This window comes from Notamacropus eugenii, chromosome X (assembly GCF_028372415.1).
Source record: "Notamacropus eugenii isolate mMacEug1 chromosome X, mMacEug1.pri_v2, whole genome shotgun sequence".
In the NCBI taxonomy this organism is placed as follows: Eukaryota; Metazoa; Chordata; class Mammalia; order Diprotodontia; family Macropodidae; genus Notamacropus; species Notamacropus eugenii.
This window is the reverse complement of record NC_092879.1, coordinates 29,092,376-29,117,507: the sequence shown is the minus strand read 5'-3', so window position 1 is coordinate 29,117,507 and position 25,132 is coordinate 29,092,376. Positions and strand designations below refer to the sequence as shown.

The 25,132-nt window shown below is 40.6% G+C and overlaps 2 protein-coding genes across 4 annotated transcripts in view; one reads left to right on the top strand and one right to left on the bottom strand.

The window, feature by feature from the left end:
• Nucleotides 1-420, bottom strand: part of ATG4A (autophagy related 4A cysteine peptidase) — a 69,252-nt gene extending 68,832 nt beyond the window's left edge. Inside the window, exon 1 of one of the 2 annotated variants that reach the window (XM_072626010.1) lies at nucleotides 293-420. In XM_072626010.1, coding sequence (XP_072482111.1) covers nucleotides 293-392 — 100 coding nt within the window. In that variant the 5' untranslated portion in view covers nucleotides 393-420. The remainder of the gene's footprint in view (nucleotides 1-292) is intronic. The other variant, XM_072626008.1, reaches the window with a different exon arrangement.
• On the top strand, nucleotides 31-24,786 carry PSMD10 (proteasome 26S subunit, non-ATPase 10). Of its 2 annotated transcripts, none has more exons than XM_072626011.1 (6): nucleotides 31-482; nucleotides 673-833; nucleotides 8,168-8,266; nucleotides 16,885-17,031; nucleotides 17,162-17,328; nucleotides 24,478-24,786. In XM_072626011.1, exons 2-6 carry the CDS (start codon nucleotides 720-722, stop codon nucleotides 24,638-24,640), a joined length of 690 nt encoding a protein of 229 aa, XP_072482112.1. In that variant the 5' UTR covers nucleotides 31-482; nucleotides 673-719; the 3' UTR covers nucleotides 24,641-24,786. The 2 variants fall into 2 exon arrangements, with proteins under 2 accessions (XP_072482112.1, XP_072482113.1); XM_072626012.1 differs by having other exon boundaries at nucleotides 458-551.
• The last annotated feature ends 346 nt before the right edge of the window (nucleotides 24,787-25,132 follow it).

Here is a 25,132-nt window from a genome sequence, read left to right as displayed (position 1 = left end):
CAAGAACGAGTCCATGGAGACGCGGCCCCTACATGACGTCACAGCGGGGCCTGTAGTCAGTCCTTCGGCAGTGGCCGGACCCTCAGGAGCCTCCCCTGAGAGCTCTGATTCGGGCGCTCCTAACTTGGACAACGTCCCTCAGTGGTCCCTGGGAACCCCTCCCCCTACCTCCCCTGGCCAAGAGCCAGTCCCTCTGAGCAGAGGGACCTGGCCAGCCAGCCGGTCAAGCTCCCAGCCCAGTCAGGGGTGTCCGCTTGAGCCGCCCCCCACCCAACCCTCGGGCACCACTCACCCCACTTGTCCCCAGGGCTTCGGAGTGTGTCTCCCGAAGCCTGAGTTCGCTCGCCGACCCATCCATCGCCTCCGGCGCCGCTCCAAGGCCTCCACTCCATTCTCCAGCTGTCATCGTTGGTGCATACCGCAGACTGCACTGCGACTGCGCACCGCGAGGCACGCTGGGATTCGTAGCCCAATATCCTGAGGTAGAGTATTACAGGAGAAGACTCCCCCGCCCGGAGCCAACGTAGAACTACAACTCCCAGAAGGAGATTGTGAGAAGGCCGGGGTGGGGGAGGCGGGGGAGGGGGGCGATTGGGTTCTGGAGATTGGGAAAGAGTAGAGAGGTCTGAGTGGTTGGGGTCCCGCCTTACCGGTTCTCCTATTGGTCCCTAGTGCTTATAAGAGGCGGAGTCGAAGCGGGAGCTCGCGAAGTAGTCGAGATGGAGGGCTTCGTGTCCAACGTGGATATCTGCAACCTGGCCTTTAACGGAAAGTTGGAGCTGCTGAAGGAAAAGGTCCTGTCGGATAAATCCCAGGCCACCAAGATTGACCAGGTGAGGGACCGAGCGAGGGAGCCCGGCCGGCCTGCCCGCCTTTCCCCGCAACTCCCTCTTCCTGTAGTACCACTGCAAGTGAAGTCGAAGACGCGAGTTCGACCAAGGCCTTGAGCGCCGCAGTCGTTAGAGAGCCTCGGTGCGCATCCCGCCACTGAAGCCTCCAGGCTGGAGTGGGGGAGGGGAGATGGGGACCGAGTGGGAGGGAAAAGCCCCCAGACCTCGGGCAGGGCCCTTCTCCACCGTGGGCCTCAGTTTCCACACTTGGAAAACGAAAAAGGGGAGGGGGATTGGATGGCCCTAATGGACCTTTCCAACTTTAAATCTAGCACCCTTGGTGGAACCCTAAGCAGTACCCTTCCCCTCCCCCTCTCAGAGAACAAAAGGTGTGGGACTCGAGGGCCTTCCTGACCTCAAATCTAGCATCATAAGTGGAACACAAGGCAAGACCCTTCCCCTCTCCCACTTGGAAAAAAAAGGGTGGGACCCCTAAAGCTAGGAGGCACTAGAACAGAAACAAGGAACAGTGAAATGGGCCTCTTTTCCACTTTAAAAATGGATTATTTTTAAAAATAAATTCTTAACTTAAACACTAAAAACGAACATTTCCATAAATGCAACACAATACAAAAAAGAGGTGGAACCCTAAAGAAGGCCCTGCTTCCCCTCTTGAAAAACAAAAAGGGAGGGACTCAATGGCTCCCCAGAGCCACCTTCCTGACTTCAAATTTAGCACCCTAGTTGAGACCCCCTCAAAGGACCTCATTTCCCCATTGGGAAAATGAAAGGGAGCTGGACTGTTTGGCCCCCGCAGGAGCCCTCCTTACTCAAGATCTAGAGCAGGGATGGGGAACCTGGGGCCTGGAAGCCACATTTCACTGAATGCAAACTTCACAGAACAATAGAATCTTCCACTCTATAATTCTCTAGGCAAGGGTTCTTGACTTTCTCTCTTTTTTTTTTTTTTTTTGTCATGACCACCCCTCCCCCCCACTTGCCTTGAGTGGTCTGGACCCCCACTAAGAATTATGTTCTTAAATGCATAAAGTAGGACATACAGAATTACAAAGAAAACCAATTCTATTACAATATAATTAAAAAATAATTTTCAAAACAAGTTCATGGACCTTGAACACTTGTTGTAGGGTCATGTGGTAAAACAACATTTTAGTTCCCAAATTCATTTACTTCATTCCCAGTCCACTTTTACTATGGGGGCTATGGCCAAAACCAGCATTGCAATATGGTGTCTACACACACTTAACTTCCTTCTTACCTGCAGTAGGCCTTGCCCAAATGGATTCTTGTGGTGATGGATCAGGGATGTGAACATGACAAGGAGACCTCCATTTTTAGTCTCTGTAAGGTACTAGGATAGGGACAAGGTTCTGTGCGGTGGTGCCTCCTTTCTCTTCTTTTAAAAAAAAAATTAGTAATCTGTTTTCCAAGAAAGTACATTTCTATAAACACAACAGAATACCAAAAGAGCATTCTGTATGAAACTGGCTCTTCATTTCACATCACTTGCTTTTAAATATATATATATAGTTATATATATAGTTTTATATATTTATATAGTTTTTATATTTATATATTATGTTTATATTAAATTGGTTTTATATATTTATGTATATTGTTATATATTTATATATTGTTTTGAAAGTAAGGTACAGAATTTATTTTATATACACATGTATATAATAAATTCTGTACCTTTCAAAACAATCCTGCTTCTGTTCTCTTCTGAGCATTTTTTAAAAACGTTACCATGGTCCTCTTTTTTTTTTTGGTACCACTACTGCGTATTCACTCCTTCCCTGCTAGCCCCTTTCCCACAATTAAAAGAGAAGAAAGGTAAAAAAAAAAAATCCTAACAGAAAAGCATAGGCGAGCAAAATGAGTTTACACAACAGATTTTTGAAAGCATATATAAGTGCTTTTTACAAAAGTTTATAATCTACACTTTACTTTCAAAACTGCCCTGCTTGTCTGTGCTTTGTGTTATTATTTATCCATCTACAAAAAAAAATGTTACAGGTGTCCTCTTTTTGGCATCAGTCCTGCTCACCCACTCTTCCCCTGCCCCCCCAAAAAATAATGGAGATAAGAAAAGGTTTAAAAAAAGAATCCTTCTAACAAAGCATAGTTGAACAAAATTAATCATCACAGATTTATGAAAAAGTATATCAATGCTTTAAACACACACACACATACACACACACACACACATATATATATATATATATATATATATATAAAATAAATTCTATACTTTACCTTCAGTACTGTCCTGCTGGTTTGTGTTTCTTTCTGTTCTTATCTATTAATTTTTTTTTAATGTTCCAATGGCCTTATTTTTTGGCACCATTACTGCTTATCCCCTCTTAACCCCTCCCCCCCATTAATAGACGTAAGGAAAATTTTTTAAAAAAGAATCTTTGTTACAAATATAGTCAAGTAAAATAAATCTACATGTTAATTTTTTTAAATATATAAAAATAAATTCAACACTTTAGTTTTTCAAACTGCTCTCCTTATCTGTACTTCTGTTTTCTGTCTTTAAATTTAAAAGAAAATTACAATGGTTCTCTCTCTTGGAGCCACCACTCCCTTGTCCTCCCAACCTCCATTAATGGAGATAAGGAAAAGTAAAAAAAAAATCCTTATAACAAAAAGTGCTTCTAAAAGATATAAAATAAATTCTACAATTCCTTTTTGGAAATTTCCTGCTTGTCTGTGCTTCCTTCTGTTCTCTTTCCATGCTTTTAAAAATATTTTTATCATGACCCTCTGTTTTTGGTATCACTGCTGCTCACCTGCTCCTCTAACCTCACCCTCCAAAATGGAGATAATTGGAAAGATTAGAAAAAAAAAAAAAAAAAGGAACCCTTGTAACAAATATGTTTAGTCAAGCAAAACGGTGACCATATCCACAAATGTCTGTCTTTCTGTACTTTTTGTCCATTACTCTCCAAGAAGAGGTGGGTACCATGCTTTGTCACAGGTGCTCTGGAGACATAGTTGATTATGGCTTTGTTAAGAGTTCTTAAGACTTTCAAAGTTGTTTTTCTTTGCAGTGTTGTTGTTCTTAAGTAAACTTGGTTCTGCTCACGTTATTTTGCTTCAGTTTATACTAGGTAGGATTCTCTGAATTTGTTTCTGTTGTGATTTCTCATGACACAATATTCCGTTATATTCATATACCATAATTGGTTTAAGAAGCAATCTAAAGCACCCCCTTAGATTCTAGTTCTTTCCCTCTCCTTCCCTCATGTAATCACTTTTAGGTGATTAAAGGGAAGGAAACAGGAAGTGTGTTTTTTCCCCATTGTAACCAATCTGATAAAAATGACTGTATCTGATAATGTATGCAACATTATACATTATAGACTTCTTTGCCACCAAGATTGACAAGGTGAGGCGCTAATCGAGGGAACCAGCCTTCCTCAGCTTCTCTCTCCCTCTGCATGTAGTTTGTCTGCAAATAAAGTCTCAACCTGAGGACTTCTATGGCTTCCCTCTTGATTCACAGTTATTGTAGTCATTGTGTAAAGCGTTCTGTTTCTGCTTATCTCATTCTTTACCTTATCTCTCAATTCCATATTACTTTTCATTTCTTATGAGGTAATAATATGCCATTTATTAAGGTGGAGGAGGTGTATATATAGCTAGGTAAAGCAGCATAGTATCAGGTATTTGGTGCAAATATTGACAATTTTTCTTCTTTTTGCACTGATTTTGTTTGGGTAAAAACTATTAAATTTCATATAATTAAAATCTTTTATTGTCTCTCTCTTTTCTGGTTAAGAATTTTTCTCTTAAGAATAGCACTTCTAGACTTCAAATTACATTGTAAAGCACTCATTAAAACTACAGTTATCCCTTGCACATTGCGATTTTGATATATTGCAGGTCAGCATAGGAAATTAAATGGGAATTTTGGGGGAGTTTTCTGGAAACCACAGATGACACATGAAGGCCAGCAGACCACACAGAAAAAGTTTAGGAACTCAGAAATGCATAAAATATATGTGTTATATATATATGTATTATATAATATCAACATTTTATCTTTTAATACTATAATAATTCAAATACTTCTTTGGTATGAAGGGAGGGTCAAAAAATTTTACACAGATCTTCCAGATCGAGGGGGTGCCACACCCCTAACCCCCAGGATGTGGAAGGGATAACTATTTGGTAGAAGAGAAAACAAAGAAAAGTAGATCAGTGGAACAAATTAGCTAAGGAACAAGAACCAAACTCAGTAGCTCATTGTTCAGTAAATACGGGAACATAAGCTATTTGTGGAAGGAATCCCTATTTGACAATATCTACTGGGAAAGCTGGAAAGCAGTTTAGCAGCTATTAGGTTAAGAACATCAGCTTAGACCATACAGCACAATTAAGTTCAAAGTGGATACCCAACCTAAATATTAAAGGTTACACCAGGAAAAAAAATATCAAAAGACCACAAAATCAGGTTATCTTTCACACCTATGACTAGGAAAGGAGATCTTTATAAAACAAGGGGTAGAGGTGACTACAAACTACCCAGCAGATAACTTCAGTTGGATAAAATTTATAAAACTTTAACGTGAACAAAATCAATACAGGTAGGGATAATAGGGGAAGCTGTCAATTGAAGGGGGGGGGGGGTGTGGAATAATCTTTGCATCCTATCTTCCAAACAAACATTTAACAAAAGTGTTTTAAAACCTGTTTCTTTCTGTTTGGCCAAGATTTTCTCATCTGTATTTTTTGAATTTCAAATTTGTCATTCTCTTGTTCGTGGTCTCTGCTATTTTAGAGTGATTCACTGTTATGTGTTCTAAGTTATCTATTGTCTTTTTGTCTTACGGATTTTTTTTTTCCTTGGGGGATCTGATTTCTAGCCCAATTTCTTCTTTTAATGATTTTCTTTCTCTTTTGAAACATTCTAGAGATTCTTGCTGCTATTTCATTATTTTTGGGAGCCCCGCAAATTTTATTCTCATATTTTTCAGTAAGGGTTTTTAGATTTCTTTTGTAATTTTTATTCATTGGAGTGCTACCTTTTCTAGATTAGTTGTTCATTCCTTTTCTTATGAGTCTCGTTGCTTTGTCTGCTCAAGTTGGGTTTTATACCCAGTTTTCCTGGTGCTGAATAAGAAAAGAGCATAGGAACATAGAGCCAGAAGGAACCTTAGAGGTCATCTAGACCAATCTTCTCATTTTGTAGCTGAGGAAACTGAGGCCTGGGGAGGTCAAGTGACTTAGTGCCTACACCTACGTACAGGTAGTAAGTAAATAGCAAAGTAAGGATTTGAATACAAGTTCTTAGATTCCAATTTAGTATTCTTGCCACTGCACCCTCTTCTCTTGGACTTTGTACTTTGGTACATTCCAGTACAATTTTTACATCTCTATCCCCAGCAGCTAGCACAGTGTCTGGCACATAGTAGGCACTTAATGCTTACTGATTGATACAAATAAAAAACAAAAAAAAAAAGAGAATTAAAGTTTAGACTAAATTTAGTGCAGTCACAATATTTGCCCCCTCCTGAGCTTTTTGTTTAACTGATTGAACATTTTTTTCCACTATCCCTTCTAATTCTATGGGTGAGTTTTCTCATGATCATATGGTGTGGGAGATCCTTGCCTTGTGGAAACTCCACATACAGAGGACTTCGGCTGGGCTTATACTATACTCCCTTTTCTTCGGGCACAGAAGTCGCTTTCCCCCTGTCTGCCCATGTAGTACTGGGTCTTCCTGCCCCACCCCCCCACATCTACTTATTCTACTGCAGTACTGTTCAGCGTTCTCCACTTGTTAAAGAGTATGAGGAGTTTAGACTGACTCACTGCCCTGAACAGACAAGAGAGGAGCCAAAGTTTTAAATTCCAGCCTGTCAGGTTTTTTGTGTTTGATGTATAGCACGTAGGTTGCAGATGGTTAAAGTGAATGGGAACTTCAGGCAGTTTGGCCATCCTGTATTATTTTGGAAAATTTACATCATGCGAAGGTGTTTCCCCAGCTTATTTCCCTCCTTCAATTTAACACATTTCTTACTGTTTTGAGGTTGCAGGGTTAGGGAGTTATGCTGAAAACAACTTAGACTGCTAGCTTTCCCTCCTTGTATTCTTTGAAACCTTCCTTCTCTGATTACTGAAACTTCCCTGTGTTCATCTTTAAGAAGTTACTGAAAAGGAGGTGATTCGAGGCTTCCTTATCTATGCTCCTCATTTCTTGACTATGAAAGTTAAAATTGGCTATTCCTTATATTAGCTGTCTTGCCTTTGGCTCCTGTTTGTTTTCAAAAGCAGAGTTAGCTTGTGACAAGAGGTGATGGACTAGAGGTGCAGAATGAGAGAGAAAGGCCAATGTGTTGGACCTATTTCATTGGACTGTACTTAATTCATTATAAGAGAGGGCTTCTATTGTGATGGAATACTGTTGTGCTATAAGAAATGACAAACAGGATGGTTTTAGCAAAACCTGGAAAGACTTATATGAACTGATGGAAAATAAAGTGAGCCAGAACCATGAGAACATTGTACATAATAATAGCAATATTGTAATGATAATCTACTGTGGAAAATTTAGCTATTCTCATCAAGACAGTGATCCAAGACGATTCCAAAGGACCCATGATGAAAAATGCTATGCACCTCCAGAGAGAGAACTAATAAACTCCGAAAGCAGATTGAAGCAGACTTATTTCAAACTTTGAAAATTTTTATTGTTTTATTTTGTTTTCTTTTGCAACATGGCTAATATGGAAATATGTTTTTCATGACCTCACATGTATAATTGAAATCAATGTGCTTGCCTTCTCAAGGAGGGGAGAATGGGGGAAAGGTAGAGAATTTGGAACTCAAAATTTTTTTAAAATGTTTGTTAAAAATTCTTTTATATTTAATGGGAAATATTTAACAAAATAAAAATAATTTTAAAAATAAAAAAAGAACTTATTGGGGGAGGTGAGTTAGTGGGAAGTAATAGAGATACACTAATAGGATAAAGAGAAGAGCACCAGTAAAAGCAAAAGCTTGGAAGAGGACAGAGACAAACCAATTTTGTTATTATTGCACTCAATTTAATATAAACTTTAAAAAACAAGTTATACGATGGCTGTTCACTGTTTCACGTACAATTCTCATTTTTTGTTCTTATTTGTATCAGTCAATAAGGATTTATTAAGTGCCTACTATGCCCCAGAATCTGCTAGCTGATGGGAATGCAGAAAGAAAAATTATATCCCAAAGTATGTGTTTGTTAAGTTCCCAAGAAGGAATGTAAATCTTAAAAGTGTTAGGCTTAGTTTGTACTGTGAGTTCTCTTTCTTGTGCAGGATAACCGGACCGCATTACATTGGGCATGCTCAGCAGGATGCGTAGACATCGTTAACTTCCTGCTTAATTTTGGAGTGCCAGTGAATGATAAAGATGATGTAAGTATTAGTCCAAGTGAACAAATTCCTCATTATCTTTGGGTTCCAGACTGGAATTTACTTAGGCTTGAATTTGTAGACCATCGACAAAACTAGAATAATAAATAACTAGAATGTTACATAGTGGACCTGGTAATTAAGCCTGGGGCCAACAATCCCACCCTCCTGATAAGTAATTCTCCCATCCTGTGATCTCCTGTGAACCACTTAACTTTTCTGTGCCTCATTTTCCCTATACTAAATGACATCACAAAGAATGAAATGGATGATATGTCTAAGACTGCTTTGGGACAAAACAGCTGGAGTGGGAGTTATTCCTAAATCAGCTTTTCATTTACAGTCAGACCATTGGCTTCTTTGACAAAGATCAAAATCAGTATTGAATTAAAAGAAAAAGGCATGCAATTAAAACAGCTAACCTGCCCCTTTTTAGATAAGCTATTGACCCCCAAAACTGGCTTGAAAGGACAGATGTTGACACTAGTACATTCTCCTAAGGAATATCCAGTCATCTCCAGTTACCCTGATGATTATCAGGTCACTGGATTCCGATGACTCTGGAGGAGAAGTGAGGCTGGTGACCTTGCACAGCCCTCCCTCACTCAAAACAAAGTCAAGTGCAAGTCATGTCATCATTTCTCTGATGGCATGGTCTTCGGCAACAAAGGACGAGCACAACAATTAACAGATGTAAATCAATTGCTGCAAGAACCTAGAAAGCGCCTTAGCTAGCAAATGCTTGATCTCCCTGCCATATGACAGTAAAAGGCAGCACTGCTTTAAAATACAATGTCATTTGTAAAATCTTAGGATGGAAAATGATCTGAAATTATGAGTGGTATCACTTCGTAAAACATTGATGAGCAATGGAGAGGAAAATGTTTACATGGAGCTTAGTGAGAGACAAGCATTTCAGAATGAAACTGGACAGATGACAACAGACAAAGTTTTAAAGGATCTGTCAAGATTGTTTTAATAAACTGTTCTCTCCACCAATAGGAGTGGAACCATCACATTTGAGCTTTTAGTATTTCAGTCCCCATTGAGCTGCATGAAAGTAAAAGAAAGTCATTGAAGAAAACAAAGGAAGATGACAGCAGTTGAACTAAGCCAAGAAAATACAGATGGGGCATGCACTATAGGCACATACTACTTTGAGAGCATTGAAGGGTTAATTAATCTCTACAAAATCTTTATGAAAATAATCCAGACCTATATCAAAGGCACTCTGGATAAATGTAAGAGAAGGGAACAGGCAGGATTTCAGTGAATTGGGATCAGAAATGAATACTGGCCTCCTTACTGTTCCTCATACACAACACCCCCATCTCCTGACTCCAAGCATTTTCACTGACTGCCTCTCTATCCCTGAAATTCTTTCCCTCATCACCTCTTCTGTTCTTTCCTGACTTCCTTCAGGTTTTCTGTTTTTTCTTTTTTTCTTTTTAAATCTTTTTCCTTTTTTGTTACATTTTAAGTTTTGAACTGTCTCCCTCTGCCCTTCCCCACCTCACGCTAGAGAAGGCCCCCATTTGATACATATACACACACATATATGTAAAACCATTTATCAGTTCTTTCTCTGAAGGTAGATACTATCTTCCTTCATAGATCCTTTGTAGTTGATTTGAGTATTTATACTACTCAGAATAACTTAGTTGTTCACAGTTATTCTTTGAACAAGAGTGCTGTTACTGTATAGCAACGTTCTCTTGTTCTGCTCATTTCACTTTTCATTATTTTTTACAATCCTTTCCATGTTTTCCTAAAATCAACCTGCCAACCGTTTCATACAGCACAGTAGTATTCCATCGTGATCACGTACCACAACTTGTTCAGCTATTTCCCAAGTGATGAGCATCCCCTCAATGTCCAATTCTTTGCCACCACAAAGAGCTGCTCTAAATATTTTAGAACTATAGGTTCTTTTCCTTTTTCCCTTATCACCATAGGAAACAGATCTAATAGTGGTATTTCTAGATCAAAGGGTATACACAGTTTTATAACTCTTTGGACATGATTCCTGACTGCTGTCCAAAGAGTTGAATCAGTTCACAGTTTTACCATCAGTGTATTAGTGTTCCAATTTTTCCACATCCCCTCCAACATTTGTCATTTTTCCCTCCTGTCGTTTTAGCAAATCTGATAGGTGTGAGATCATATTGAGATCAAGTTGTTTTAATTTGCATTTTTCTAATCCGTAATGTTTTTTTAATCAGTAATGATTTAGACATTTTTTCATATGATTATTCTTGGTTTGATTTCTTCATCCAAAATTGCCTGTTCATATCATTTGACCATGTATCAGTTGAGGAATGACTCATATTCTTCTAAATTTGACAAACTTCTCTACATATTTGAGATATGATACCTTTATCCAAGAAACTAAAAAATTTTTCTCAATTTTCTGCTTTTCTTCTAATCCTCACTACATTGGTTTTATTTGTACAAAATCTTTTAAATTTAATGTAATCAAAATTTTCCACTTTACAGCTCACAATACACTCGATTTCTTGCTTATTCATAAATTCTCCTATCCATAAGTTTGTTTGGTAATACGTTCTACGTTCTAATTTACTTATGATATCTCCCTTTCTTTGTCTGTTTTTGCTCTTGCTGATTTAGGTATTAGCACCATATTTGTTTCATGAAAGGAGTTTGGTAGGACTCCTTTGCTTATTATTCCAGATAATTTATTTAATGTTGGAATTAATTGATCTTTAAATGTTTGGTAGAATTCACTTTTAAATCTACCTGGACCTGATGCTTTTTTCTTAGAAAGCTCATGTATGGCCTGTTTAATTTCTGTTTCTAAAATAGGTTTATTTGGATATTCTGTTTCCTAACCTAGGCAGTTTATATTTTTGTAAGTACTCTTTCATGTCATTTAAATTGTTAAATCCATTGGCACATCCATTGGGTAAAATAAGCCCTAATAATTGCTTTGATTTCATCTTCATTAGTGGTATATTCACCCTTTTCATCTTTGATACTATTGATTTGGTTTTCTTCTCTCTTTTTTAAAATCATATCAACCAATGACTTACCTATTTTATTGGATTATTTTTCATAAAATCAACTCCTAGTTTCATTTACTAGTTAAATGATTTTCTTACAATCAATTTTATTAATCTCACCTTTAATTTTGGGGATTTCCAATTTGGTGGTTAATTGGGGATTTTTAATTTGTTCTTTTCCTAGTTTTTTTAATTGCTCACAGAGTTCATTGGTCTGCTCCCTGTCAATTTTATTGATGCAGGCATTTTAGATAGGTTTTGGTATGTTATCTCACTATTATCATTCTCTTTAATAAAATTATTATTTCTATAACTTTTTATTTAACCTATTCATTCTTTAAGATAGGTTATTTAGGTGCCAATTAATTTTTCATCTATGTTTCCATGATCCCTTGGTAAATATAATTTTATTGCATTATAATCTGAAAAGGATGAATTTAATATTTCTGCTTTTATGCCCTAGTATATGGTCAGTTTTTGTAAAGATACCATGTACTGTGAGAAAAAGGTATATTCCTTTCTATTCCCATTCAATTATCTCCAAATAGTTACCATATCTAGCTTAGGAAATGAGCCAGTAAAACTCCTCTCTTCTCCTCACCCAAAACCTTAAACCTACTGCACTCTGAAACTGGGACTCCATTGGGGCCCTGCCTGAGGGCTCCTCTGGACCCTCCTAGCTTGAGAGTGATTATCAATAGTAACTTGCTATTTCCCACCCACCCTGATGTCTTTTTTTCTTGACCTCATTAAAGGGGCCATGCCCTGGCTACTTCTTAAACAGGCCTATTCAATGAATGGGCATTGCCTCACCCTAAGTGAGTGCCTGCAAAGACCTTGGCCTAAAGGGCCCAAGGTCTCCCAATGCATCCTGGGTCATCTCCAGTCATCCTGAGGAATATCAGGTCTCTGGATTCAGATGGCTCTGGAGGAGAAGTGAGACTGGTGACCTGCACAGCCTTCCCTCACTCAAAGTCAAGTGCAAGTCATGTCATCATTTCTCTGATGGCATGGTCTTCTTTAGCAACGAAGGACGAACACAATATCTAGCTTACCTAGGCCAAAGCACACCCAAAAGGTCTGGTGTTTCCTACTCCTCTCCCAAGTTGTCCTAGGTTGGACAACTGTTTTACCCCAACTTTTAATTATTTCTGCCTTGATGAAGTTTACTTTGAGGCATTATTTTAAATTGTTTGTGGGAAATTTGGAAAAGTCAGGTAATTTCCTGCCTTATTCCACTATCTTCCCAGGATCCTTTCTTCAGATATCTACTAAAATCCTACCTTCTGCCTTTCCCAATCTTATCTTAGTGCTTTCCCTCTATTGATTTTCTCCAATTCCTGTCTATATCTTGTTTGTACATAGGTGTTTTCAAGTTGTCTCCTCTATTAGCCTGGGAGCTTCTTGAAACCTGGGACTGGGTTATTTTTTTTCCCCTTATTTTGTATCCCTAGTGCTTAGCCACAGTGTAGAACATTGCCTAGATTGTTGGTTGTTTTAAAATGTATTGATTGATTTTGCTAGATTTTTTTCTCTTTTTCTTTAAAAAATCTTTATTTTAAGGGGAGGAAGAGGGTTACAGGGAAAAATTTAGGTGATGTATAAGCAAAACAAATCTGCAGGGAATGAGTAGGATTGCCTTTGGGAAAGCGCACACTGCTTTTTAATAGTGCTGTGCTTCTTCCTGAAACAAAGGCAATCTTTTAACACCAATATTCTAATGTGATGATTCTATTATGGCTCCAGACCATGAAATATCATTGTTTGAAAAGAATTCGGTTTCACCCAGTGAACCATGGGGAGACCCATGATGGGCATAAATAATCTACAGTATATTACCAGTGAGGAATTGTGCAGTCCAACCATTGTCAGAGAATTGTATGAACAGAGAAGGGGGTGGGCAGGTCATGTGCTAAAAGTGGGGGACCACTGCCAATCAGTGTGCCACATTGGGATCTCTGAAATAGCAATAAATCTGGAAGAAGCACATTGTGAAATCTCCCTGTGGAAGATTTATTTTTGACATGGACAAAGAGTTGCACATATCTGAAGGTGTGCATACGTCACAAGCTATACCGTTGGAGAGAATACCCACATGAATGAAGTTCCAGGTGCAAAAGTAGATGAACATCAGAGGAGAATCAAGATCCTTTGTTACACTAGAATTCTGTTCCCTCAGATACTCCAGAATAAGTTTGGCATGGCTGAGATTTTGCTGTAGCAACATTGGCATTGCACAAACTGAGAATTCTAGCTTTTCCTCTTGATTCTGCTGCTGGTTACTTTCATGACCATGGACAGGTTATTTTACTGCTGAGCCCCTGGAACTAAAACACAATTTAAATACTATTCCATGACCCCTACCCTTTTGCAGAGGTCACAGGCAAATAGATTGCTCAAGGTCACACAGATAGAAAGTAGAAGAATTCATATTCAAACTAAAGTACTCTAACATTAAATTCTTTGCACTAGCCATACTTCTCTAATATCCACGGAACTCAGAGGGTTTGTGTCCCAGTTCTGTGAAATAAAAAAGATCATTACTCAATACTTCAAAGGAGTGTTCACGGGAGAGTTTTGTTTATTTATGGAAATTTTGTGTTGCCGGAGAGCTTAGAGATTTGTGTATATATACATACACATATTCAAATCTGACCTCAGCCACTTAACTAGCTATGTGACCCTAGGCAAATCATTTAATGTGCGTCTACCTGAGTTCCCTCAACTGTAAAATGGGAATGATAATTATAACACCTACCATCCACGGGTGTTGGGAGGATCTGCTGAAGTAATATTGTAAAGAGCTTTGCAAACTTTAAAGTGTTGGACAAGAACTCAGTTTGACCAAAACTTCTGGAAGAACTGGAAAATAGTATGGCAGAAACAAGCTATAGACCAACTTCTTACACTATATACCAAGATAATGTCAAAATGGATTCATAAGCAAGTTAGGAAAGCAAGGAATGGTTTGTCTATCAGATCTATGGAAAAGGGAAGAATTTATGACCAGACAAGAGATAGCATTACTGGATGTAAAAAGGGTACTTTTAATTATATTAAATGTGAAATAAAGCCAATGCAACCAAAATTAGAAGGGAAGCAGAAAGCTGGGAAACAATTTTTATAGCAAGTGTATCTGATAAAGGCCTCATTTCTCAAATATATAGAGGACTAAGTCAAATTTATAATATACAGGTCATTCCCCAATTGATAAATTGTTGAAGGATATTAACAGGCAGTTTTCAGATGGAGAAATCAAAGCTATCTGTAGTAATATAGAAATGCTCCAAATCATTATTGATTAGAGAAATGCAAATTAAGACAACTCTGAGGTACCACCTCACACCCATCAGATTGACTAATGTGACAGAAAAAGGAAAATGATAAATGTTGGAGAAGAGGTAGGAAAATTGGGACACCAATACACTGTTGGTGGACTTGCCTAACTAATTCAACCATTCTGGAGAGCAATTTGCAACTATGCCCAAAGGGCTATAAAACTGCATACCCTTTGACCCAGCAATACCACTGCTAGCTCTGTATTCCAAAGAGATTTAAAATAAAGGGAAAGGACCTATGTGTGTAAAAAAAAATTTATAGCAGCTCTTTCCAAAGAATTGGAAGTGGAAGAGATACCCATCAATTGGGAAATGGCTGGACAAATCGTGGTATATGATTGTAATGTAATATTATCATACTATAAGAAATGCCATGCAGATAGATTTCAGAAAAACTTGAAAAGACTTACACGAACTGATGCTGAGCGAAGTGAGCAGAACCTGGAGAACGTTGTACATAGTAGCATTAATATTGTATGATAATCAATTATGAAAGACTTAACTTGGCTATGCTTAGCAATACATTTTTCCAAGAGAAATTCTAAAGGACTCAAGATGAAAAATGCTGTCCACTTCCAGTGAAACAACAAATGGAGTCTGAATGCAGATTGAACCATACTATTTTTCACTATATTTCGTGGGTTTGGATTTTTTTGGTCTGTGGCTTCTTTCACAATATGATTTATATGGAAATATGTTTTACATGATTGTACGTAACCCATATCAAATTGCTTATTATGTCGTGAGCAGGTGAGAGATGGAGGGAGAAAATTTGGAATTCAAAACTTTTTTAAATGAATGTTAAAAATTCTATTTACATGTAATTGTGGGAAAGTAAATTTTTTGAGGGGAATCAATAGGGGTTAAGTGACTTGCACAGGGTCACAGAGCTAGTGTCTGAGGATGGATTTGCACTCAGGTCCTCTATCCACTGCACCACCTAGCTGCCCCAATAAAATATTTATTAAGAAAAAAAAATACTACTCCAAAGATAATTTAGCAAATCCTCTTCTTTGTAAAACAAACAAACCTGGTGTTTTATAGATGCTGTTATTAATTGGCACAGCTAGGTGGTACAGTTGAGAGAGCACTGAGCTTGAATTCAGGAAGACTCATCTTAACGAGTTCAAATCTGGCCTCAGGCACTTACTAGCTATGTGATCCTGGGCACGTCACTTAAAGGGTTAAGTGAAACAGGGGTTTGCTTCAATTCCTAATCTGTAAAAGGAGCTGGAGAAGAAAATGGCAAACCACTCCAGTTCCTGCCAAGAAAATCCACAATTGAGGTCACAGAGTTGGACATGACTGAAATAACTGAATGACATTATTATTTGAGAGAGTGTGTGTATAAATTGTTGCTTTGAGTTCAAATCTGGCCTCAGACACTGACTAGTTGTGTGACCCCGGGCAAGTCATTTAACCCTGTTTGGCTCAGTTTACTCATCTGTAAAATGAGCTGGAGAAGGAATTGACAAAACCATTCCAGTATCTTTGCCAAGGTTTAAAACCCCAAATGGGGTCACGAACAGTCATAAGTGACTGAAATGACTGACCAAAAGGAGCACTTGCTATTGCAGCACCAGCATAATTTGTTTCTCAGTAGCATCATTAGCACATTATAATCCAGTCCAATCCTATCTAAAAGCTGGGACGCTCCCCCACGGGGCTGTTCTGCTGGATACCCATTTATATTGTTTCTATGAAACTAACTTCTCCCTGTAACCTATAATGTGGTTTCACTTCATGCCCTCTTTACTTGGAGCTGATTAATTATGGTAGTGGTGTAGGTCATGAAAAATGAGAGCTCTTCTCAGTTGCAATGATATTTGGCCTGTAACTCTACTTGAGGGATGTTGGAAAGCATAAGAGTAATAAGATGTTGAAAATTCGTGACTGAACCAAAAGCATTTGTTAAGCACTTACTTCTAAGCCTGGGAAATGAATACAAAAGCCCTGCCTTTACAGAGCTTATATCCTAGGGAGAGAGACCACCCATACAAGGGTACTGGTGTCTGGGAAGGGATGTTTTAGCCTGAAAACTCCTGGGGATGACGCCTGGAGCCACTGAGGAGTTGTGGACCAGTCCCTTCTAAAAACAATAATTGGTTCCTTGAGCAAGAGGAGGAGGTCACAAAGGGCCTAGGTTTAAAAGTGTGGTTGGGATTGGCTAGATGTGGAGCTTTTCCTGCCTGCATTTTTTTTGTATTGCATATGTTATGTGGTCTTTTCTGTCCCATTTCCCTCTTGGTCTTTTCTCCTCTAGGCGGGTTGGTCCCCTCTTCATATTGCTGCCTCTGCTGGCCGGGATGAGATTGTGAAGGCTCTGCTAGCAAAAGGAGCCCAAGTGAATGCCATCAATCAGAATGGGTGTACTCCACTGCATTATGCCTCGTCCAAAAATAAGTATGAGGTGCGTCCGTGAGTCTCAGGCCTCTGACTTTGACTAGATGAATGAATACAAAAAGCATTTCTTCTGGTGCTAAGCACTAGATCGAAATGATCCCCAGTGGTCCCATGCTCTTTTCCCCCCATTTCTTCAGATTGTTGGCATGTTATTAGAAGGAGGTGCTAATCCTGATGCTATCGACCACTTGGAGTCCACTCCGTTGCACAGAGCCGCAGCCAAGGGAAATCTGAAGACAATCCAAGTGCTTCTGCAGTACAACGCCTCCATAAACATCCAGGATGCTCAAGGGAACACTGCTTTGTAAGTATGAAGTCATGGTCCTTTTCATTTCACAGACTTGGAAGGGACACCAAGGCCCTCCCCGAACAGGAAGCCCCTCTGTTCTGTGCCCCACAAGGCACCGGGCCTTTTCCTGAAGACCTTCATGGAGGGAGAAACCACCACCTTCTCAGGCAGTTCCTTCCACCTTTAGAACAATAGCTCCAGGTGTTAGGACATTTTTCCTTTGATCAGACCTCAATTTGCCTCTTTGAAACTTCCAGCCTTTCTCTTTCTGCAGCCAAGCAGGACAAGTCTTAATCTCTTTTCCATCTGATGGCTCTTTAAATAGTTAAAGGCAGCTGTCTTGTCCCCATGAAGTCTTCTCTTGGCCAAACATTCTCATTTCCTCAAATGTTGATCCTCACAGTGTTCTGACCTCAAGGAGGCAGTGTGGTACAATTGAAAGAACAGTCTCTGGAGTTCACATACCACCTCTGGCATTTATTACCTGGGGGACATGGGACGAGTCAGTTCCCCTTTTGGGCTTCACTTTCTTCTCTAAAATGAGGAGCTCAGACTAAACAGCTCTTGAAGGCCCTGCCAACTTAGAGCTAAGCTCCACTGATCGTATCTCCATCTGCTTGCCCTCTTCCTTTCTAAAATCTGCCCAGAACCAAACACAATGCCTGCAACATGGTCTGAGCAGGACAGAGTACAAAAGCACTGTAGCACTACCGACCACCTCCCCCGGTCTAAACACTCTTAAGCTCAAGCTCCTGGTAGTTTCAGCTGCTAAGTGGTGCTTTTAACTCACGCTGAGTTTTGAATCTGCCTGGCTTTGGGCCTGGAAAGGGGAGGAGTTCCATCAGCTCTCTTATCTTTTGGCATTGTTTTTATACATCATTCTTCAAACCAGAAACACTTAGGAGTCTGCAACTTAAATCTTGTTTTGTTGTGCTTTACATTTTATGCATTAAAATCCCTATTCCTTTAGTCTTTTTTTTTTTTTTTGGATATAGCTTGTTCAGATGAAATCCCTCAGTCTTCTTAGGTCTCAGAGCCACCTAGGTTTGAGTCCCAGCTCTTTCACTAACCATCTGAGACCTGAGGCAAATAATATAACAATAAAACCTCCCGGTGCCCCAACTTCTTCATCCCTAAAATGATGGTAATGCTACAAATAGGAAGGGACCACCGAAGTCATCTTGTCCAACCTTCTACCCACTTGGCATGCCACAGCTGATGTGAAACTGTCTGCAACACAGAACTACTCTGATTGTGAGAAAGGCCTTCCTTAGGTTCAGCCAAAACCTGCTCCCCTGGAATTTCCTCCTGTTTCTCGTTCTGTTCTCTGGAACTCACACAGTGAGTCACAGGATCTCAAAGTTGGAAGGAACTTCTGCTGTCTAATACATCCCAAACTGGGCATGTCCAAAAGTGGTCTTTCCCTAGACTCTCCCCTCTTCTAGACTGCCCTATTTCTTCCAGTCACCACCATCTGTTGAGTCTCCCAGGTTCATAACCTTGCACTATCCTCACCCACTAACTCTTAACAACTAGATTGCCAGATCTTGCTGTTTTTATCCCACAGTATCTCTCACATTCAACTCCTTCTCTTCATTCACACACCCTCATCATGTCTTACCTAGGTTATTGCACCAGCCCCCTGATTGGTCTCCCTGCCTCAAGTCTCCATAGACTACCCCCCTCCACCTGGCTGCCATTTGGGCCATTCCCTACTCAGCTACAATAATTCCCTATGGCCTCTAGGATAAAATGTAACTTTTCCTGTTTTGGTGCAGCCATGGCCCCAAGCCACTCCCTGACTTTGGGATCCAGCCAGACTAGGCCTCTCTTTGTTCCTTGTTCTAGCTCTCATTGCCATACCTTTGCACTACCTGTTCCCCATACCTGAAATGTACTCCCTCTTCATCTCAGCCTCATCGAATTCCTCTCTTCCTTCAAGCCATTGCTCAAGCACCACCTTCTCCATGCTGCCTCTCCTTATCTCCCCCAAATTCTCCTGCCCCTCTTCCCACAGCACCTTGTGTGGAACCACTTGGTATTTATTCGCTTTCTGTTTAGCCTACATACACTTGGAATGTAAGGTCTTTGGGAGGAGAGATGGTTTCATTCATTGGTTAGGTATCCCTGGTCCCTGGTACACACAATAGGCATTTAATAAACACGTATTAGTTGATAAACACTCCCAGTTGCTTTAGAGACAGTTTAGTGGCACCATAGTGGAGAGAGCTCTGTATCCTGGACTCATGAAGACCTGAGTTCAAATCCAGCCTTAGACACTTACTACCTATGTGATCCTAGGCAGGTCACTTCACCTCTGTTTGCCTCAGTTTCCTCATCTGTTAAATGGGGATCATAATAGCACCTTCCATGCAGGGTTGTTGTGAGACTCAAATGAGATATTTGTAAAGTGCTCAACACAGTTCCTTACATACAGTAGGTGCTTAATAAATGCTTCTTTTCCTTTAACAGTTTTTTTTTTTTATGAGGTGGTTTCAGGTTCCCCACTCCATCAGTCATTGTCTAAGCATTTTTAAGCACTAGTTTTGTGCCAGGGATTGTGCTAGATGCCAGAGATAGAAATATAAGGGATGAAACCATCCCTGCCCTTTGGAGTTTGCACTGTCAGCTTTCTGTTCTCTCTACCATCTTAATCACTCCTCTTTGAATGTGTTCTTGTTCACCTTTGTGCCCCACAAGACACTGATTCCTCCAATGAGCAGTATACCTCCTGGTGTGAGTTGACCAGACCAGAATCCAACACTAGTAGACCCTCTCTTATTTTGTATACTATTATCCTAGTCATTCTTGCAGGGCTTTCTTATCACTAAGATTAAACTTGGAGAAGCAGTATAGGCCAGTAGGAAGAGATCCAAGTTTTTGCTTCTCAGTCCTTGTCCTACCACTTGTTAGCCCCATGACTATGTATAAGCCAGGGAACCTTTCTGAGCCTCAGTGGCCCTCACAGAGGACCAGAAGGGAAATAATACTCGTGCTCTCTATGTGACACAGTTGTCGTACAGAACGCAGTTGGCAGACTCTCAAGCTCTCCAGATATATGAATTACTCTCCTTGCAACCTAAGATCGAATTCACTTGCCAGGGTGGCGACAGTCATATCCCAGTGTGCACTTCTGTGGAGTGGTGCTCCAAGTCACCCATCTTCACATAAGCTGCTGTTGACATCTCAGTCCCTATCCAGTATTTCTGCAGTTGACTTTAGAACCAAAGTACAGAACTTTACACTTAGTCCTTTTCAACTTCATCTTGTTTGCTTTTCTACATTGCTTCAACCTCACAAAGTCATCTGGAATCCCCATTCTATCATCTAGCTCTGAACTTTCTCTCCCAACTTGGTGTTATTCCCAAAAAATGACTAACATGCCAACTTCCTCATTGTGTCATTGATAAAACTTGCACAGGACAAGGCAGAGACATTAATTATCCTGTGGAAGGCCCCTCGAGACCCCTGCCCCATTACTCATTCATACTCACTGTACTGGGTTTAGCCTGTTTAGTGCTTGCCTTCCTATACTGCTATCAGCCTTCCTTTCTTTTGTACGTCCATAAGGGAATGATGAGACTCTTTATCAGATGCCTTCCTGAAATCCAGAGCAGTAGTCACCTGCAAGGGGAGGTAGTATGGTACAATAGAAAGGGGTGCTGGATCTGGAGTCAAAGAACCTGGGTTCAAATTCTGCATCTACTTCTGCTATTACCTACCTGTAGGATGCTGTGCCAGTCCCTTTCCCCTCCCTGGGCCTCAGTTTCCTCCTCTGTAAAATGAAGTGTTTGGACTCAGTCTCTGAGGGTCCTTCCAGCTCTAGAGGTAGCATCCTGTATTTAACCCTGGGCCAGTCATTTCCAAACTGCCCTGGGCCTCAGCTTCCTCCTCTGGACAAGAGGGCCTCTGAGGTCCCTTCTGTCCATAAATCTAAGATCACATGTGATCTTCCTAGTATCCCTGTCCAAGAAGAAAATGAGGTTAATTGGACATGACTTGTTTTCTGCATTTTAGTACCAGACAACATAAAATAGATGTTGGGTTCAAAAAGTCAAGCCAAGAACCAAAGAAAGACTTTAACAGCTCCTACTTGAAAACCCATTGTTAAATAGCTCATCACCTTATGGTTTAGAAACATTTCTTTTTAAGTTTTGTATTGATAACTTTTGTTTTTACTTCCCCTTCATTTCCAAATCTGTCCTTTCTCTTCCTTCTCCTGCTCAGAGAGTCTTTCCTTCAACATAATTTTTAAAAAAATGAATAGGAGAAGTAATCAAGCAAAACTAACTGTCATCCTGGGCTGACAGTAGGGCATGCTTTAAGACCCAACCCAGCCACAGTAACCACGGCGTTCCTCATGCCCCTCCCAGAATGGGATGTCTTTTCCAGACATTTCTCAACTATATACCATATCAACATCCCCGAGCGGTTTTGGCTCCTTCATGCCAGTGCCTTCCAAACTCTGTATTTTAACTGAACTTGCTACCAGTAGGAGACGTACAGAAACCCAGTTCCACTGGGTTGCTCCTGTCACTCAGCTAGATCCTTCCCAGGAATAATAAAGCCAGAGCTTTATTCAGCAACTTTGAATAAAGTGATAACAGTGACCAAGGCCCAGTAGATCAATAAAATGTGGTCCTGCTCACCTCTCTTTTGGTTTTGAGGGTAACTGTTGAGGTAATGAGTGACAGAAAGACTAGATGTTTAGTGCCCTGTTTCTCTTCTTGCCCCCCCAATTCAGAGAATAGGGTTCCTTAGCCATAGTCGTGAATGTCTTGCCACCCTTCCCTAACCTCTAGGCAAGGTAAGACTGTTTCCAGCCACTGCAGCTGTTCCACTGCTTTCATAGGAGGCCCTCTGGGTGCACCTCTCTGTATACCCACCCACCCTCTGCAACTCCCCTTGGTCTACACCCATTTTCAAGCCTCCAAGCCTGTCAAAACTGCCAACTTTGAAAAGCTATAAAAATGCTAGCTCTCCTTATTACTGTTACCACAGCAGCCGCAACTCCCCCCTTCTTTTGCCGCTCCCCAGCTGGGAATCTCAGGTTTTCAGTCCCACTCATGCTGTACCTCCTGCCCTGCCTTTCCAGGCTTCCAAAGCCTCTCTCAACACATGATGGTCACAGCAGTGTGTGTGTCTTTCTCTTTCTAAGCACTCACAGACTAGCAATATATTTTACATTTTGACAGGTGTGAATGTCAAGCTCACTGGTCTAATTTGCCATTATCGATAGAATCACATACATAGAGCTGGAAGGGGGAGAATCCTAGAGGTCATCCAGTCCAACCCTTACATTTTACAGAAGAAGAAACTGAGGCTCAGGGAGGGGAAATGAATTGTCCCACATCACAAATAGGGCCATAGACTTAGAACCAGAAGGGACCCCAGAGGTCCAATCCCCCTATTTTGTAGAAGAGGAAATTGATGCCCAAAGTTGTGAAGTGACTTGCCCGTGGTCATTGCTCGTAAATATCTGAGGTTGAATTCACACCCAGGTCTTCCTGACTTCAGGACCACTGCCCAATCTGCTGTGCCATGCCACCCATCTCCCATTCTGCAGAGATTAGTCATAGTGATCACCAGGCATTGTGATACACACCTGTAGTCCCTGTTGCTAGCAAGGCTGAGGATTGGGATTGGTTGAGCTTGGGACTTCTGAGCTGCAGTTGAGCCAAAGCTAATTGGGTATCTGTACTAGATCTGGTACCAGTGTGATTAGGCTAGGGGAGCAGAGGGCCGCAGGCAGACTAAGAAGGAGTAAATCAGCCCAGGTTGGAAAAAACAGAATTAAAGTTTGTGTGCTGATCAGCATGGGGATTGGGCCACTGCGCTTCCAGCCTGGACAAAATTGGGAGTCCTAGTCTCAGAAACAAACCACTAATAGTGCTTCACTGATTTTCTTCAGGTTCTTTCACTGCTTTGAGATAGCTATAATTCATGTGGACTAGTCGATTTGAATTCATTTAGAGATACTTAGCTAAGTGTCATTATCTTCTCACCTGTTCACTTTCTTCTGTATTATATTTGTTCTACCCTTTCTAGTATGCCTATCAGTCTCCTCAGTAGGGAAGATGGAAACAGAATGATACTGGAGTAGTTCCACTCTCCTATTTGTTACCATCTGCTGCAATCAGGGGACATGTCCCTTGTTCTTCCAAGCCTAGGAGAGGCAGTATGCCATAGTGGCCAGGTAGCTGGCCTCCAAGCCAAGCAGATCTGGCTTTTAAATCCTGCCTTTGTCCAGGTGAGAGACATCACTCACCATCCTTTTCAGTGCCCCAACCAACTCTCTTTAAAACTCTTAAGTTGTAGAAAAAGTGCCAAGCTACCTTGGTACAAGGAGTTTCCTTCCCTGGGTGTTCCCTGTACTCTAGAAATAGGTTCAGGCCGTAACCTAGCCAAGTATATCTTAAAAGCTCCTACTGTCCCTACCATTGGTTATCTTTATTTGTTTGAGATTTGGGACAAGCCTCATCTCACCCTGGCCTTTAATTTTTCTACCCCCTCTTCTTCCGAGTCCATGTTATTCTTTTGTATAGACTATTTTCCATTTTTGTCCTTGACTTAGTATCCTCTTGTCTTCATCTTCTGACTGTGCCAATTGAAAATTTGACCTCAGTTCTCTGTGAAATTGCATCAGTCTCTTTAGACGTCTCTCCACCAGTGAGCATTCATAATTAGATTGACAGAATTTCATTCTTTGAGCACTACTTCTCCCCTTCCTCTTCCCCAATCCCTTTTGAGCACTTCTTATTCTATAAAAGTTTCAGCCTTATTGCAAGTGTCTAACAAGGTACTACTTGTGAACATGCTCTCCAAAGTGAGAGTCGTCTAGTGAACATAAGAGGTTCAGATAAATGTGAAAAGATAACTTAGAGCCCCTGGATGTTCCAAGTCTGATCTTGGAGGGGCGGGGTTGGAGGTAAGTCATTTCCCTGGTCTCCAAGTCCTGTATAAATAACACAAAGGGATCATTACCTAGTGGGAAGAGCTTTGGATCGGGAGATCTAAGGCAGCATTCCTAGGCTTTGAAGACACTGCCAGAGCAGGTTCTCAATTTGGGAATGGCCTTTCCGGGAGCGTCTCAGTCCAGTCGTGTGCACAGTGCACCGAGCCAAGTCAGTGCTAACCAGTGATCTTTGTGATTCCCAAATTCAGACACCTAGCTTGCGATGAGGAAAGAATTGAAGAATCAAAGCTACTGGTGTCCCGTGGAGCGAATATCTTCCTTGAGAACAAAGAAAATAAGACTCCTCTGCAGATAGCAAAAGGCAACCTTGGCACAATCCTCAGGAGACTGTGGAACACCATGCAGGCCTAGGGCTTTGTCAGATTTGCTTTGCAGCTAGTTTCTTTGACCATTACTGCTGTATTAGTGTTACCTGTTTTTTCTGGAAACTGATAAGCTCAAAACAACAATGATATTTGTTAACAATTTATGAAAATAAAAATTTGACTGTTTCAGGATCTCACTGTTTCCTACACTGGCTAATATTTCCGCCCCAAATACTGATTTCCCTTTTAAAATGGTACATGTTCTAAATTCACCTACAACCATATCTCTCAGTTTCCCCCATCAGCTAATCAAGAATCATTTATTAACTTCTATGTTCTCAGTGGGGTCAGTTAGATGGTGCAGTGGATAGAGTGCCAGACCTGGAGTTAGGAACTTATCTTCCTGAGTTCAAACCCAGCCTCATGTACTAACTGTGTGATCCTGGGCAGGTCACTGTACCCTGTTTGCCTCATTTTCCTCATCTGCAAAATGAGCTAGAGAAGGAAATGGCAAACCACTCCAGTATCTTTGCAAAGA